Source organism: Amia ocellicauda, chromosome 8, assembly GCF_036373705.1.
Source record: "Amia ocellicauda isolate fAmiCal2 chromosome 8, fAmiCal2.hap1, whole genome shotgun sequence".
NCBI classification, from domain to species: Eukaryota; Metazoa; Chordata; class Actinopteri; order Amiiformes; family Amiidae; genus Amia; species Amia ocellicauda.
The window spans coordinates 27,525,027-27,539,978 of NC_089857.1; the positions used below are offsets into that span (position 1 = coordinate 27,525,027).

General features: G+C 36.7%; 1 protein-coding gene and 1 long non-coding RNA gene across 3 annotated transcripts in view; one reads left to right on the top strand and one right to left on the bottom strand.

Annotated features, from left to right (window-relative positions):
- Positions 1–13,806, bottom strand: part of sh3bp2 (SH3-domain binding protein 2) — a 36,735-nt gene extending 22,929 nt beyond the window's left edge. Inside the window, exon 1 of one of the 2 annotated variants that reach the window (XM_066710885.1) lies at positions 13,748–13,806. Coding sequence is in view for 1 of the 2 variants with exons in the window: in XM_066710884.1 (XP_066566981.1) it covers positions 8,780–8,865 (86 nt within the window). In the remaining variant the exon portion in view is untranslated. Of the gene's footprint in view, positions 1–8,779; positions 9,016–13,747 lie in introns of those variants that run through there. The other variant, XM_066710884.1, reaches the window with a different exon arrangement.
- The window catches only part of LOC136754768 (uncharacterized), a 62,611-nt gene that overhangs the window by 32,803 nt on the left and 14,856 nt on the right, over positions 1–14,952 (top strand). The window lies entirely within an intron of this gene.

Here is a 14,952-nt window from a genome sequence, read left to right on the forward strand (position 1 = left end):
GGCAGCTTGCCTGTTCCTCACTTTCAATGACTGTGTTGTTTTAAACAGATTTAGTTAATATAAACATTATTTGCATGTGACATCCTTAACCAGGAAAACACAATGGTGGGATAACAGAACAAAATACATGTTTTTAAAGCAAATGCTACTGTTTATGATGTTCTGATCCAATATGAAAGAAATATACCAAATCTGTACACGTCTCACATATCTTTCTGGTTATATCCACAGGTACTTTTAAGTTGTTTTCTTTCAATCAATCAAAATGAATTGATTGATTTAGGAAATTATACAAAGTGTGGTCATGTGGTGACAAATGACAGGGAGAGTGGCTGCAAAAATGATGAGATCAAGAAATTGTTTTATATGATATTCTGTGAGCTGTCTTTATGTATCAGTGAAGGGACTAGACTGCTCACATTGTTTAGGCTTCAGCAAAGCAGACTCTCATCACAACATTAATGTTTTTGTCAGGATCGGCACATGATTAAAACACAACAGAGTTTTGTTTTCTCTGGGCATAAAACCCACTCACACACTCATAGGTGAGTAGGGTAATAATCTGTTATATTATATTCCATTCATTGCCATACATATATTGATTTAGAAATGGTTAGAAAATACAGCGCTGGAAAAAGTAAGAGACTACTGCATTTTTTTTCTTAAATCAGCATCTCTACATGTATGGCAGCCATTCCATTCCATTCAAATTTTTATTTGTAATTTGGGGAGAAATGTTGTCAGTAGTTTATAGAATAAAACAAAAATGTTCATTTTACCCAAACACATACCTATAAATAGTAAAACCAGAGAAACTGATCATTTTGCAGTGGTCTCTCTTTTTCCAGAGCTGATATAAACAATATAAATAAAACATTATGGAATTACACAAATGCTGACTGTCCTAAGAAATAATTCTGCCATTTGGTAACATCTATTAAAATACCCTTCAATATTAATTTAATTTAATGTATAGTGTACACCTGCTGTATCACCTTAAAACAATTGGGCAGACAGAATTTAAGGAAGGCAGGTTTCACGCTTCCTTTTTTAACATATGTTCAGTTCAGCAAGGCTATAAAAAGAATTCCATTCAGATATGGATTACAGATCAACAAAACTAACAAATAAACAAGACAATATCACAATAATTTTGCACAGTTGTTAAACACATCTTAATTTAGGAATTTCATCAATGTATTTTCCTATTGTGGTATATTGTGATTAGCTGCACTTGAATGAATAAATATACAAATATATAAATATACATATTGCTACTTGGGATATAAAAGCAATTCATGCAACTAAAATTAATATAAATTGACTGACCACAAATATATAGAACAATCAGCTGAGTCAATATATTGTTAGTGAGAACAGGTGTCCTTGAAGAGAAGCAGGGTCTGATGTGCAGCCAGGTCTGAAGTGTGTCTGTTCTTTCTCAGTATGTTTGTATTACACCTTGTTCTACACCCCAGTATTGATGCAATGCATAAATTAACTTTTTCTACACTGAGAAACTGTAAGACTTACATTGTTCATGCTCAGCCCATCATTTCTCAAGATAGAATGGAAGATAACGTATTGGAGCAGATGATAAAGCATCACATCACCACAGTTTTGGAGTCACCACATGTATTTCCTGTTTGCTCCACAAGTGCGATTTTCCAATCAAGATGCACACCTTACATGTTTTTGTCTTTTGTGGGTCACTTTACGTATTGGACTGTTGTGCAGAGTAAAGAGGAGGAGTGTGTTATTCATAACAAAATTATGAAGCAAAACTTACATGTATTCACAGTAAAATGCTATCCAAAACTGGCTTAGACTTTCAAAGCAGGAGGTCAATCAACTTTAAGATAACAAGCCTATTTCTCACACAGGGACTTCAGAGTTCATAGCTGGCTTTCATTTTTGGCATTTAATCTGCTATTTCAATCTGTCATAACAGTATTCCTTCGAGAAAATGTGTTATTAGCTGATGTATCTTAGATGAACGTAATCTATTTAAGCCTTTGGGTTGTAGCAGGCTTGTAGGAATGCTGCAGTGTTCTCTCGGGACAGGTTGGGTGGCAATTGCCAAAATGAAGCATTGATGGGATTATGTATTTAGAATTGCGATGGATATCCATATAGATGGATCTCAGAGACCTCAGAGATAGTGTATTTCCCCCCACCCCAGGAGATTTTAGTTTCTGTATATGAACAGTTATTGCTAATATTTACCTGTGAGTAGGCCCCACAAACAGTGGGATATCAGTGAAAAAAAACTTTAAATATAATACCAACAAACAACCAACCCCCCCTTCAAATTACAATCAAAGACCAAAAGTGGAAATATAAATTTTAACAGCCAAGTGGATAAGAAAGGATTAAGTCAGCATCACTTTTACACTGTTTGCTGGGCATGATAACCAGTGGTATTTGAAAGTGCAATTCTGACCTACTGGTTGAGTGGCTACATTTTCTGGCAAGTAGAGTCAGACCATGGACTCTGACAATGGAAGTAGCTGCCTCTTCCCCCGAAGCTCAGCATGGGGCAATGTTTCTTGTCAGGGTGACTATCTAAGAGAGCTGATCAGTCACTATGAACAGGTTCAAGCAGCAGCTACTCACATACTAGCAACAGTACATGAGTATAATGTGCAAATGTTAATTTGAGTATAATGCAGGGGATTAAAACTATAATGTAACATTGAGACTTTGCTCCTGATGCACTTTCTCCAGGAGACCAGGACTCTTTGAAACAGGTGTGATTTTTAAGTTGTCTTTGGCCTTAAATACGTGAATATGTAATATTTAGCTTTACATCCCATAGGAGATGCAGATGGACACTTAGATTCTGTGCACAGCACACTGACCAGCTCAAGTGATAATCTGATTAATGTTATTAATTTGATTAGGAGGGAATGTACTTATGGGCATTTAACAGCCATTACTGAATTAACCAAAGATGAAATGGTGACTTTATTCCATTAGTAACTGTAAACAATAAAAACATATTATAAATTAATAATTATTAATTATGAATTAATATAATTAATATTTAATTATGAAAATATTAATTAATAAATTAATATTATATTAACATATAATACAAATGTTATAAGCCTTTCCTTATTTTTTGTTTATTTGTTTTTGTAATCTTTTTTTATGTTTTGCATTTATCTGTATACTGTAGTGCTTTTATCAACGGTGTAATGTTTGATTTAAATCTTAGAGTGTTTTCATTTAAAGGCCATTTAAAAGACCCATCCCATTTCAAAAGTGTCCCTGTGTGTCTATTGAGCCATATGGTCCCCTTATGAAAAAAAACTCAGCTATAACCTTCCCACAAAATAATATGCCCGCGCCGGCATGCACACACCAGTGCATGTTTTTGTGTCACTTCTCGGCTATGCAGGAGGGGACTCTGTAGTTCACTGTAGTGAACATCTTGCTTGTTAAAGAAAAGCATCACTTACACTTGAAAAACAACTCAAGCTACTGTCAGGCACTTCATAGATCATAAGTGTGCTTCACTTCCAACAGGGGAGATACTTTAAAGCTTCAAATAAGCCTCTCTCCCGAGCAGTAGCTTTCAGTCAGTCATTCATTACCAGAGAATGGGTTAAGTCTGTTTTCTGATGAGTATTCTGATGAGTATTATGAGTATATATGTGTCATAATTAGCTTGAAATGTAACAGGATACTTCAAGAGCATTTTAAATAGCATGCTCCAGGTTATTTTATACTGGTGGCTTGATTTATATGCCTTTGATCTGTGGCTGTGTTGCCTCATGATTAAATCATTGCATTAGGTAATGTGTAAATGTATGGTGACACTTTCTTGTCACTTCACAAAAAAGCTTGGGTTATTTAAATAAGTTGTTTCTAAATTTCTTATGTCTTCTAATACGTGCTCTCCATGCTTCCCTTTTGTCATTTGTCATGGGAACTATTTAAGTAAAAACAGCATCTCAACAACTTTTCCAAAGCCTACTGGTAGACAGTGTAAAAAAGGAGTTTATTAATATCAAGTCAATGTGGGAAATGCACAGGAACAGGGGCAGTCAGGGGAACTTGTGCAATTAGTAGACTGCACAGTAGTAAATGTTATAAGTTAGTCCTGGCCTTTGTTGGCTTCACCTGCTAAGGTTACATTGTCTACACAGGATCTTTCCAAGGCCTAGTGATTAGTTCTCTTGTTCAAAGAGGCCCAGGGATGGTCCCTCAGAGAAAGACCATATGTGGAGGCATTCAGAAATGCACAGCAAGAACAGCATTTAATCTCTAAAACTCCTTCCTTTCCTTCACCTGAATGTCATTCTCTATAATTTCTCCTAGCTATTGAAACTGACAAGATGTGTGACCTATATAGTAATTATAACTAAGAAGTAACAGGGCCAGAAGCACGTAGACCATTTATTATATGATGCCAGGTAATATGGTGACAACTTCAGTTTCACAAACGTTTCAGCATCAGTTAATTCATTAATACATTTCAGTTGAGTGGAATCTTTGAACACAACATATGGGGTTTTTACCCATAGTCCCAAAAAATCAGGGTCTTCTGTTCTTCAAGATAAATAGACACCCATACATGTTTATAATAAAACATCTCAGCCTTCTTCTAACTTCATCTCATATTTTTCTCAGGCTGTAATACTGTAATACTGAAGCAATCTCCAAGCAAATGATGTAATGTTTTGGAAATTGAATGAGTTATATGACTTAATTTACTAGCACTGTGAGAAAATTTAATTATTAGAATTCTGTCACTATGACGTCAGCCATAAAAGGAAGTTTGATGATTTAGAGTTTGGAAAGCAGTTACTATTCGGGGAAGTCCTTTGATCAGCCTGAAACTCTCTACATTTCATGTTGTCCTTATACCCAGTCTCCTTTGTCAGTTGTTCTTGTAATGTATGATAGCGCATTAATTTCACCATAATGTTTATTACAATGCTTCTTCCTTCTGTGACTTCCACAGTCCCACCCTTAAAAAAGATATTGTTTCCATTCATGCAGTAGAAAATGGCAAATCATTTAGGACATTTTGTTTTTCCATCATCCCATTCTGGTTGGTTATTTAATTAAGGTCCCTTGGCAGGGCAGTCTTAAATCTTATTACATCCTCAAACTAAGAGTGTGCAACACTTACAAGATTATGCTGCTAGACAATCAATTGCTTGTCTTATATTCACAAACAATTATAGTATGGTGATAAAACATCTATTTTCATCTAACTGCATATAATTGCATTGGGGTGCAGTTACAAAGCTCCCAATTAAAACAAACTTAACAGCATATATATATATATATATATATATTTATATACAATGATCAGCCATAACATTATGACCACTGACAGGTGAAGGGAATAACACTGATAATCTCGTTATCATGGCACCAGTCATTGGGTGGGCAAGTGAACATTTTGTCCTCAAAGTTGATGTGTTAGAAGCAGGAAAAATGGGCAAGCGTAAGGATCTGAGCGACTTTGACAAGGCCCAAATTGTGATGGCTAGACAACTAGGTCAGAGCATCTCCAAAACTGCAGCCCTTGTGGGGTTATCCCGGTCTGCAGTGGTCAGTACCTATCAAAAGTGGTCCAAGGAAGGAAAAGCGGTGTAGCGGCGACAGGATCATGGGCGGCCAAGGCTCACCGATGCACGTGGGGAGCGAAGGCTGGCCCGTGTGGTCCAATCCAACAGACGAGCTACTGTAGCTCAAATTGCTGAAAAAGTTAATGCTGGTTCTGATAGAAAGGTGTCAGAACACACAGTGCATCGCAGTTTGTTGGATATGGGGCTGCATAGCCGCAGACCAGTCAGGGTGCCCATGCTGACCCCTGTCCACTGCCGAAAGCACCTACAATGGGCACGTGAGCATCAGAACTGGACCACGGAGCAATGGAAGAAGGTGGCCTGGTCTGATGAATCACGAGTTCAAGGTGTTGACTTGGCCTCCAAATTCCCCAGATCTCAATCCATTCGAGCATCTGTGGGATGTGCTGGACAAACAAGTCCGATCCATGGAGGCCCCACCTCGCAACTTACAGGACTTAAAGGATCTGCTGCTAACGTCTTGGTGCCAGATACCACAGCACACCTTCAGAGCTCTAGTGGAGCCCATGCTTCGATGGTTCAGGGCTGTTTTGACGGCAAAAGCGGGACCTACACAATATTAGGCAGGTGGTCATAATGTTATGGCTGATCGGTGTATATATATAGTGGCATATATATATATATATACAGTGTGGAAAAAAAGTATTTGATCCCCTGCTGATTTTGTATGTTTGCCCACTGATAAAGAAATGATCAGTCTATAACTTTAATTGTAGGTGTATTTTAACAGTGAGAGACAGAATAACAGCAAAAAAATCCAGAAAAACGCATTTAAAAAAAGTTATACATTGATTTGCATGTTAATGAGGGAAATAAGTATTTGATCCCCTGTCAATCAACAAGATTTCTGGCTCCCAGGTGTCTTTTATACAGGTAACGAGCTGAGATTAGGAGCACTCTCTTAAAGGGAGTGCTCCTAATCTCAGCTCATTACCTGTATAAAAGACACCTGTCCACAGAAGCAATCAATCAATCAGATTCCAAACTCTCCACCATGGCCAAGACCAAAGAGCTGTCCAAGGATGTCAGGGACAAGATTGTAGACCTACACAAGGCTGGAATGGGCTACAAGACCATCGCCAAGCAGCTTGGTAAGAAGGTGACAACAGCTGGTGCGATTATTCGCAAATGGAAGAAACACAAAATAACTGTCAGTCTCCCTCGATCTGGGGCTCCATGCAAGATCTCACCTCGTGGAGTTTCAATTATCATGAGAACGGTGAGGAATCAGCCCAGAACTACACGGGAGGATCTTGTTAATGATCTCAAGGCAGCTGGGACCATTGTCACCAAGAAAACAATTGGTTACACACTATGCCGTGAAGCACTGAAATCCTGCAGCGCCCGCAAGGCCCCCCTGTTCAAGAAAGCACATGTACAGGCCCGTCTGAAGTTTGCCAATGAACATCTGAATGATTCAGAGGAGAACTAGGTGAAAGTGTTGTGGTTAGATGAGACCAAAATCGAGCTCTTTGGCATCAACTCAACTCGCCGTGTTTGGAGGAGGAGGAATGACCCCAAGAACACCATCCCCACCGTCAAACATGGAGGTGGAAACATTATGTTTTGGGGGGGTTTTCTGCTAAGGGGACAGGACAACTGCACCGCATCAAAGGGACGATGGACGGGGCCATGTACCATCAAATCTTGGGTGAGAACCTCCTTCCCTCAGCCAGGGCATTGAAAATGGGTCGTGGATGGTATTCCAGCATGACAATGACCCAAAACACACAGCCAAGGCAACAAAGGAGTGGCTCAAGAAGAAGCACATTAAGGTCCTGGAGTGGCCTAGCCCGCCTCCAGACCTTAATCCCATAGAAAATCTGTGGAGGGAGCTGAAGGTTCGAGTTGCCAAACATCAGCCTCGAAACCTCAATGACTTGGAGAGGATCTGCAAAGAGGAGTGGGACAAAATCCCTCCTGAGATGTGTGCAAACCTGGTGGCCAACTAAAAGAAACATCTGACCCTCTGTGATTGCCAACAAGGGTTTTGCCACCAAGTACTAAGTCGAAGGGGTCAAATACTTATTTCCCTCATTAACATGCAAATCAATGTATAACTTTTTTGAAATGCATTTTTCTGGATTTTGTTGTTGTTATTCTGTCTCTCACTGTTAAAATACACCTACCATTAAAATTATAGACTGATCATTTCTTTGTCAGTGGGCAAACATACAAAATCAGCAGGGGATCAAATACTTTTTTCCCCCACTGTACCATGCACATTCCCTAGTTCAGATATTGTATTTAAGGAGTTGTGCTCATAGGAGTTTACTCATTGTATATTTTTTAATATACATTAATGAGCAAGCATGGGTACTTTTCTGTTTTGTTTGTTTCTACTGTTACGCAGACATTGTTTGCATCCTTTCTAGAGTTAGTGTTACATTGCTGGAGATTTTTCACCCTTGGACTTTATTTTCTGACAAGTAGGAGAGTAATGAACACAGTGATAACTATGTAGAGTTCTCTGTAATGAGCAGAGAAATATAACTTTTGCCACTTTTGTCTTATTTGTATCTCTTTATCTGTACAACAGCAACTTTCCATTGTCCTTCTGTCTGTGATTTTACATTATTGAGAATCATTCAGAAGAATAGGTGAAGGCATACTCAGGAAATGAGAACCAATACCTTACATTTGGCCAAAAGTCCTGTTCAGTTTAGCGACATACAATGTTACCATATTCACTGTATTACTGGATGAACACATTAAGGGAATTATATAAATTGATGAATAAGCAAATGCACAGCAGATTATTATTATTTATTTATTTTGTAATGTATACTGTTGATTCCATTGGTATCCATGAATCACATCTATTTCTGTGCACACCCTCAAATAAGTGGAGACCCTCAACAAGTGCACAAAACTCTGACTTTTGTTTTAGACAAGCTGTTTCTATATCTATGCATAATTCTGAATACTGACAATATCTTAATGAGGAAAAAAATGATGAATAAATACATTTCAGTGCACAACCATACACACAACACTACATTTATCTTTGTCTCGTGACTCTTTGATTGCCTTGTAAGAGAAACCAAGGGTTAACTTTAAGCTTACATCATACAGAGCTCCATAACAACATAACTGCAAAACGAAGCTCTAACTCTTCTACCAGAGTTTCTTAATCCAGATTCTTATAAAAAAGTGAAGGGGGAACTTACATAATTCCCAGTTCCTTAAAACACATTTTCGAGCTGCTTTGGTGTAGAGCCCCAAAAGATTTCTTTTTCTTCAAAGACGTAGCCATGAATGCAAAATAGTCCCATGCACACAAATAAACATGTTATCTCGATTAGCCACACAAAATACTCTAGCACTTTTTTCTGAAGCAGTAGAGATACTATTCCGAAAGAACTAGTGGAGGAGTGTCCTGTGGTGTGAGGAAAGAATTAAGATTAGTCATTTCCGCCAGGGCTTTTTTGTGCTCTTTGTTTCTCTTTGGCCATTGCCATTGCAACTGCAACTTCCTGAGTTCTCAGTGTATCGCGGTGCTTATTGGTGGCCATGACACAATACTAGACTAAATTGTCAGACCAGCCAGAATGGGACTTTCCAATGCCGTATGGGCATGAATTACAAGAACTGTCAAAATTTTTTTAAAGGTTTGTGAAAGGAATGAAGAACGCACTATAGCAACTATGGCACATGCCTATTTCTGTGGCAATTTCTAAGACCAGCGCACTTTAAGAATCCTCCAGTAGTAATAGCTATGCTTCTTCATTTATGAACAGTGGAAACAATGATAAAGTTTGTTACCATTGCTGTGGCTTTATGTCTCCACTACTGCACCATCCTAATCTGATCTAGTGCGTTCACTCATATCTCAGTTTTGCAAGTCCGATATTGGGAGGGTACATGGTGATACATGGTGACTGATGTACACTATGATCCTAAACCACAGGTTAAAATAAAACATGAGCTGATTGGCCATTTGTTTATAGATGTAAATAGATCTATAGATATTTGTACATGATCACCACTGTCATTGAAAATGAAGATTGAAATAAAAGTAATTGTAAATGATCTGGCTTATTAGTCTTGATAAGTTATTTAGTTATCATAGTATAGTATTGTATAGAATAGAATTGTTGAATTGTAGCTACATTTGATGCTAGAAAATACATTTTAAAAAGTGTCAGTATTTATGCCTTGACTTCATGGTTTGTAGATAAAATCAGTACTCAGTGGTAGATATGTCTGCAAATACTCAGATCATCCTTGGAACTAATTCCTTAAAATGCCAGATAAGGAAATTGATGTTGCAGAGCTTCCTGCCACTGCATCGTATTTAGAGTCTGTAGTACTGTGGCTCCAAACTGTACATAACTGTGCTTCACGCGTGAGGTTTTGACATGTCTTCCGTATCACACATTGCTGCTGTTTTATCAATGAAACCAGCAGTGTGTTGATAACACAAGATGTTTTTTTTAAACAATAGCTCCTTTCTTGTAAACTCTTTGAATAAAGGAAGATGGCTTCACAGCGACATTAGTCATCCATCTGAAATTGGCTTATAGATCAGATGTGTGGAGATATTAATCACTGTTGCTGTGGTTATTATTGATATATGCATGCCAATCTACATTACCTGATATAAGAAAACCATTCTTTGGTTTTTTCTTTAGTTGTTTCAAAACAAAAGTTAATATCTGAAATAAACCGGGTTGTATAAAATATTTTGAAAGGAATTAAAAAAAAAAAAATCTAGAATAATGGCCAATATTAAATTAACTTAGAAGAAAATAGTCATAGATGCTGCAAAGATTTCTGTCAGTGTTTCTCAGCTTTGACTTAACTGTAATTTGTCTGGTGCTCATTTTTCATATAGAAATGTGCTTAACCAGTGCAGTTTTTTTTTTTTTTCACATTTCTGCACTGAGAAAAACATGAGGCATAAAACAACTTCAAAAGGATGTACACCTTTCAGTCCAACACATTTCAAGTTTGTATGTCACTGTTACTGAGGAAGGGAAAATACTGCAGAACTACTAAGTGAGAGGATATTTGCATACCAGCTTGGCGTGAGCGTCTGCAAAGTATCTATCCCGCCTTCACAGTGAAACATGTGGGTACGTTTTGCTGAATATGCGATAGTCATCAGTTTGCCTTAGCTGTGTCTGAAAAGGCACAGGACTATTTTTCTTTCACCCTCTATGTTCTGCTACTAGTTGTTTTTTCTTTTGTATTGTTGTTGTTATGGTACAGAGACCTTTGTGTCTAACTTGTTTCAAAAGCAGTTTGTAACATTGGACACAGGCCCATCTCCATATTTACACGGCACACCAGGAGACACATAATCAGTCATGTCTGCCTATGTGCAAACTGTAACGCTGTCATGTACACTGCTCTAGCTAAAAATACAGAAATGGAACTGGGAGTGACATCATCATATTGCATCAGTGTTGGTAGCACTGGATTGTTAAAGTTGTTGGATACACAGGCTTTAAAACAGAGTGCCAGACAGCTGAGGGATGACACCAAGAATTAATACATTGAACCAACCAAATAGAACATCTTCAAAACAGGACAATTCTTTTCTACCTTAGCCAAATAAATGTATATGCTACAAATATATTTAACTGAAATTAGTAAGAGAAAAGCATCACAAAGCCACACATTTCAAAATGCATGGGACTTTCACAGACGTTCAGTGTTGGGAATCTTCAGAAAATCGATAGATTCAAGATACCACAGAAATGCTACAGTATTTTAGTCCTTTGTGCTATTCAGTCTGGAAATAATGCAATATTCCACGAATATAATGACCCTAAAGACATTTCAACACAATGTCAAACTATTTGTTTTTGTATTAGTTGAAAGAGTTTGCTAAAACATTAACGCTTTTAGATGACGGTTCATACATTTAGAAATTTTAGTATTAACAGACTGATAACTGCGCGCTACAAATTATTAATTTCATGTCCTTAAGGTGTGTTCTCATATATATATAACCCCTTTGTGAGCCAATAATCCAATAGTAATAGCTGGATTATCATACATTTATAAACTGCAAATCTGTGTATCACTAAGGGTAAATTATACAAAATCAGTAAATAACAAGTACTTCATTGCTATACATGACAGCACCTGAGATGTTAAGTACACCATAATAAAACAAGAACTCACTGCCCAGAGTCTGGATCGTGCACTTCCATTGGCATCTCGCAGACAAGTCCAAGTTACAGTTTGACAAGTTTCAACACAAGGGCACAGTGTGCTTCTGTTCTGTCACATAGCAACCACAGCATACATATATATCCACAGCTAATTAATGTATGCATATAGACTGTAGTAGGTGTATACCGTAAATCCCGAGTTGTGCAGTGCTATTAAAAAAAAACTAAAAAAACTAAAACAATCTTGCTCTACAGTATATTGCCAACAGATTTAATTATTTGTATTATTTATGTACTCTACAGGTCAAACGTTTTAGAACACCTACATTCTTCCAGTTTTTATTACAATTTAAGCAGAATAACCTGAAATTGTACAAAGGTGAGCAGTAAATTGCCAGAGGTTAAAACAAAAAAGTTTATGTTACCAAAAACTGAAAAATAATGTACATTTCAGAGTTATATTCCGTGTTACTACACCCTCTTAAGCATTATTTGGCAGTGTTACGCACAGCTCCTGTACATACAAGTTACACTGTATTCCTACAATGCACACATCGTTTGAAAGCTTATTCTCTTGGCTACCAGCGCATTTCATTCTCAGAAACATCCGATTTACAGTTTCCATGTCGCCCACCGTCATTCAGAGCCCGGGGGGGGGGTGTCTCATTCAGACGGTCACTGATCTCTCAGTTTCGATTTAGATTTCTTTGCAAATAGGCTTGTTTTGTTCAGAAAAACCTAACTATTAACCCAGTATATATTATGTGACAACACAGAGATGTTCAGATCCATTAAATCATTGTGTATTAGTACACTGTAAACAGAGTTTTCCATCTTGACATTTTTAGATCATTGAGACATTAAACTGTGTACATTTCAATAAAAACTGGAAATATTGAGGTGTTCTAAAACTTTTGACCAATAGTGTATGTATTTATATATTATTATTAGAAGTAGTAGTAGAAGTGGTAGTAGAAATATATTAACTGTATATAAAGGACAAAACAATATGGATAAGTATTTGATTTTCATGCCTAACCCACTTTGTAATAGATCTAGCAAACCCTGAGCATTCTGTATCCCTCAGAAATATGCAGCTTGCATCCTGACAGAATTGCAGAAATACAGTGACATGACTCCTTACATTTAAGCCTGAACCTGAACCTGAACCTGCTCTCAACTCCCCCCTGTTGGCAGACTATGTTCAACTGATGCAAGCTTATTTTGTGTCTCGCAAGATTAATCCATGTCATCTGGCAGAGCATTCTTTTGTTCTTACACCTTACCTCACTAGATTCAATACTGGTACTCCCAACCGATTAAATCTTTTGTATCCTGGTTTTTGACTTATAATAACAATAACTAATATAATAATATAGTATATATGCAGTACAATACAGTATAGTACATTATTATTATTAATATTTTATTTTATATCCAGTTCTGTATCTTTGTATTTATTGGTTCAGATATGTGCAAAAGCCTTCCTGCTGCTGACAATGGCAGATAGCATTTCATTTTCATGTTAAACTTTTATATCCCATGTTATGTATTTATTTATGTATTTAGGTGACCGTTCAGACAAAAGCATGAACGCAGGCATTTGCACATGCCTATTATTTGTTTGTTATTTTTAGGTTGTACTCCAGAAAAAAATAATATCACAATCTTGCAAATAAATACAAATATATTGAAAAGCTAGTGATTAATACTGTAATATGATTTAATAGAAAATGTAATGTAATGTAGTAATTAAACAAAATGTATATTACTAGGTAATTGAAAGACCTTAAAACACATATTTGCAATTATGGGTGTGCCTCTGTAAACAGTTAGGCATGTTTGTATGTTTTACCCCATAATTTTTAAGATATTTTAGAATTCATTCATGTTATTCTAAAATCTGTGAATTGTCAAAACCATGATGCAATGCAAATTCCAGAGAACACACTGACCATCACTCAGGGTCAACAGAAACTACAAGACTTAGTTCAGTCAATCATAGTTACTTACCAGTGCAATCTGACCCACGAGCCAGCCTTCGTAAGGGTTTCTAGCTGTCACCTACCCCCTGCAAAGCATTAAAATGGTTAATACTCATTAAATAAATTACTGAACCTACTCAGCTTGCTTTGCAATTGTGTGAAAATAATAGTCATAATAATAATAATAATAATAATAATAATAATAATAATATAAAGCATTGCCTTAATTTAAAGCTATTCATTTGTTGTTGTTTTTTGTTTGAATTGCATCAAGCACATCTTTTTTTAGGCTGCATTTTGACAGTAAACCCACAACTTACTTTTGTAAATATTGGAGTAGCTTTTTAAAAGTGTACTAGGTCATGAACTAGCCCAAAGTAATGAGAATGCTAGATCTGTAGAGATAGATGTTTGTCACTTTCTTATTCTATTAAAAGAAAACAAACTCACCCATTGTGAAAAAATGCTTACTCTCTGAAAAACAGCGTATCAAAGTTCTGCGCTGCACTTCCTTACAGTTATATTTTAACACAACTCCAGTCTAAGACACTCCCATTAACAGTTTGAGTAAACAGTGGACTGCAGTGGTCTACAGCTGTTTGCTGGAGAGAATATTTGTTGTCATGTCTTCTTTAAAAAACAAACTCCAAGGTCAGTAGGTAACCATGCATATTCCAGTAGTGCATTCTAAGTAAAGGACAGCTGAAAAGCGATGACACACATTACATATTCCATTTGCTTTCCACAAAAGCTAGTTCCAGTGAGCAGATATCCAGCACCTTTACTTCGATAAATATGATTCATGTCTTGAAGGATTTCCCCCCACTGGTTTTGTATCATCCAGGAGCGTAAATTGTCATACATAGATGTGCTTCCTCTGTGGTTACAAACAAGAGCAAGCTGCCATATTCTATATCTCATGTGTTTAAAAAAATAATGCTTTGCCATGACATTAGAATACAGGAACTTCATTCTTTGGTAACACTTTAGATTGCGAGACCCAAAATAATATTAAATTGATATTAAATTGATAATCTATTAACATTCAACTACTTGATGAATAAAGTTAAATCGAATAAAGGAATATCTATCTATGCCAAAAACGTTCTAAAAGTTACAACATTAATCTAAAGTAAGAGGTATCAAACCCATAAGCCAAGTTACAAGAAACTATAAATTCTTTGATATTTACACATTAGTTGGCTGGGCCATTTTATAACTTGTTGTTTTTTC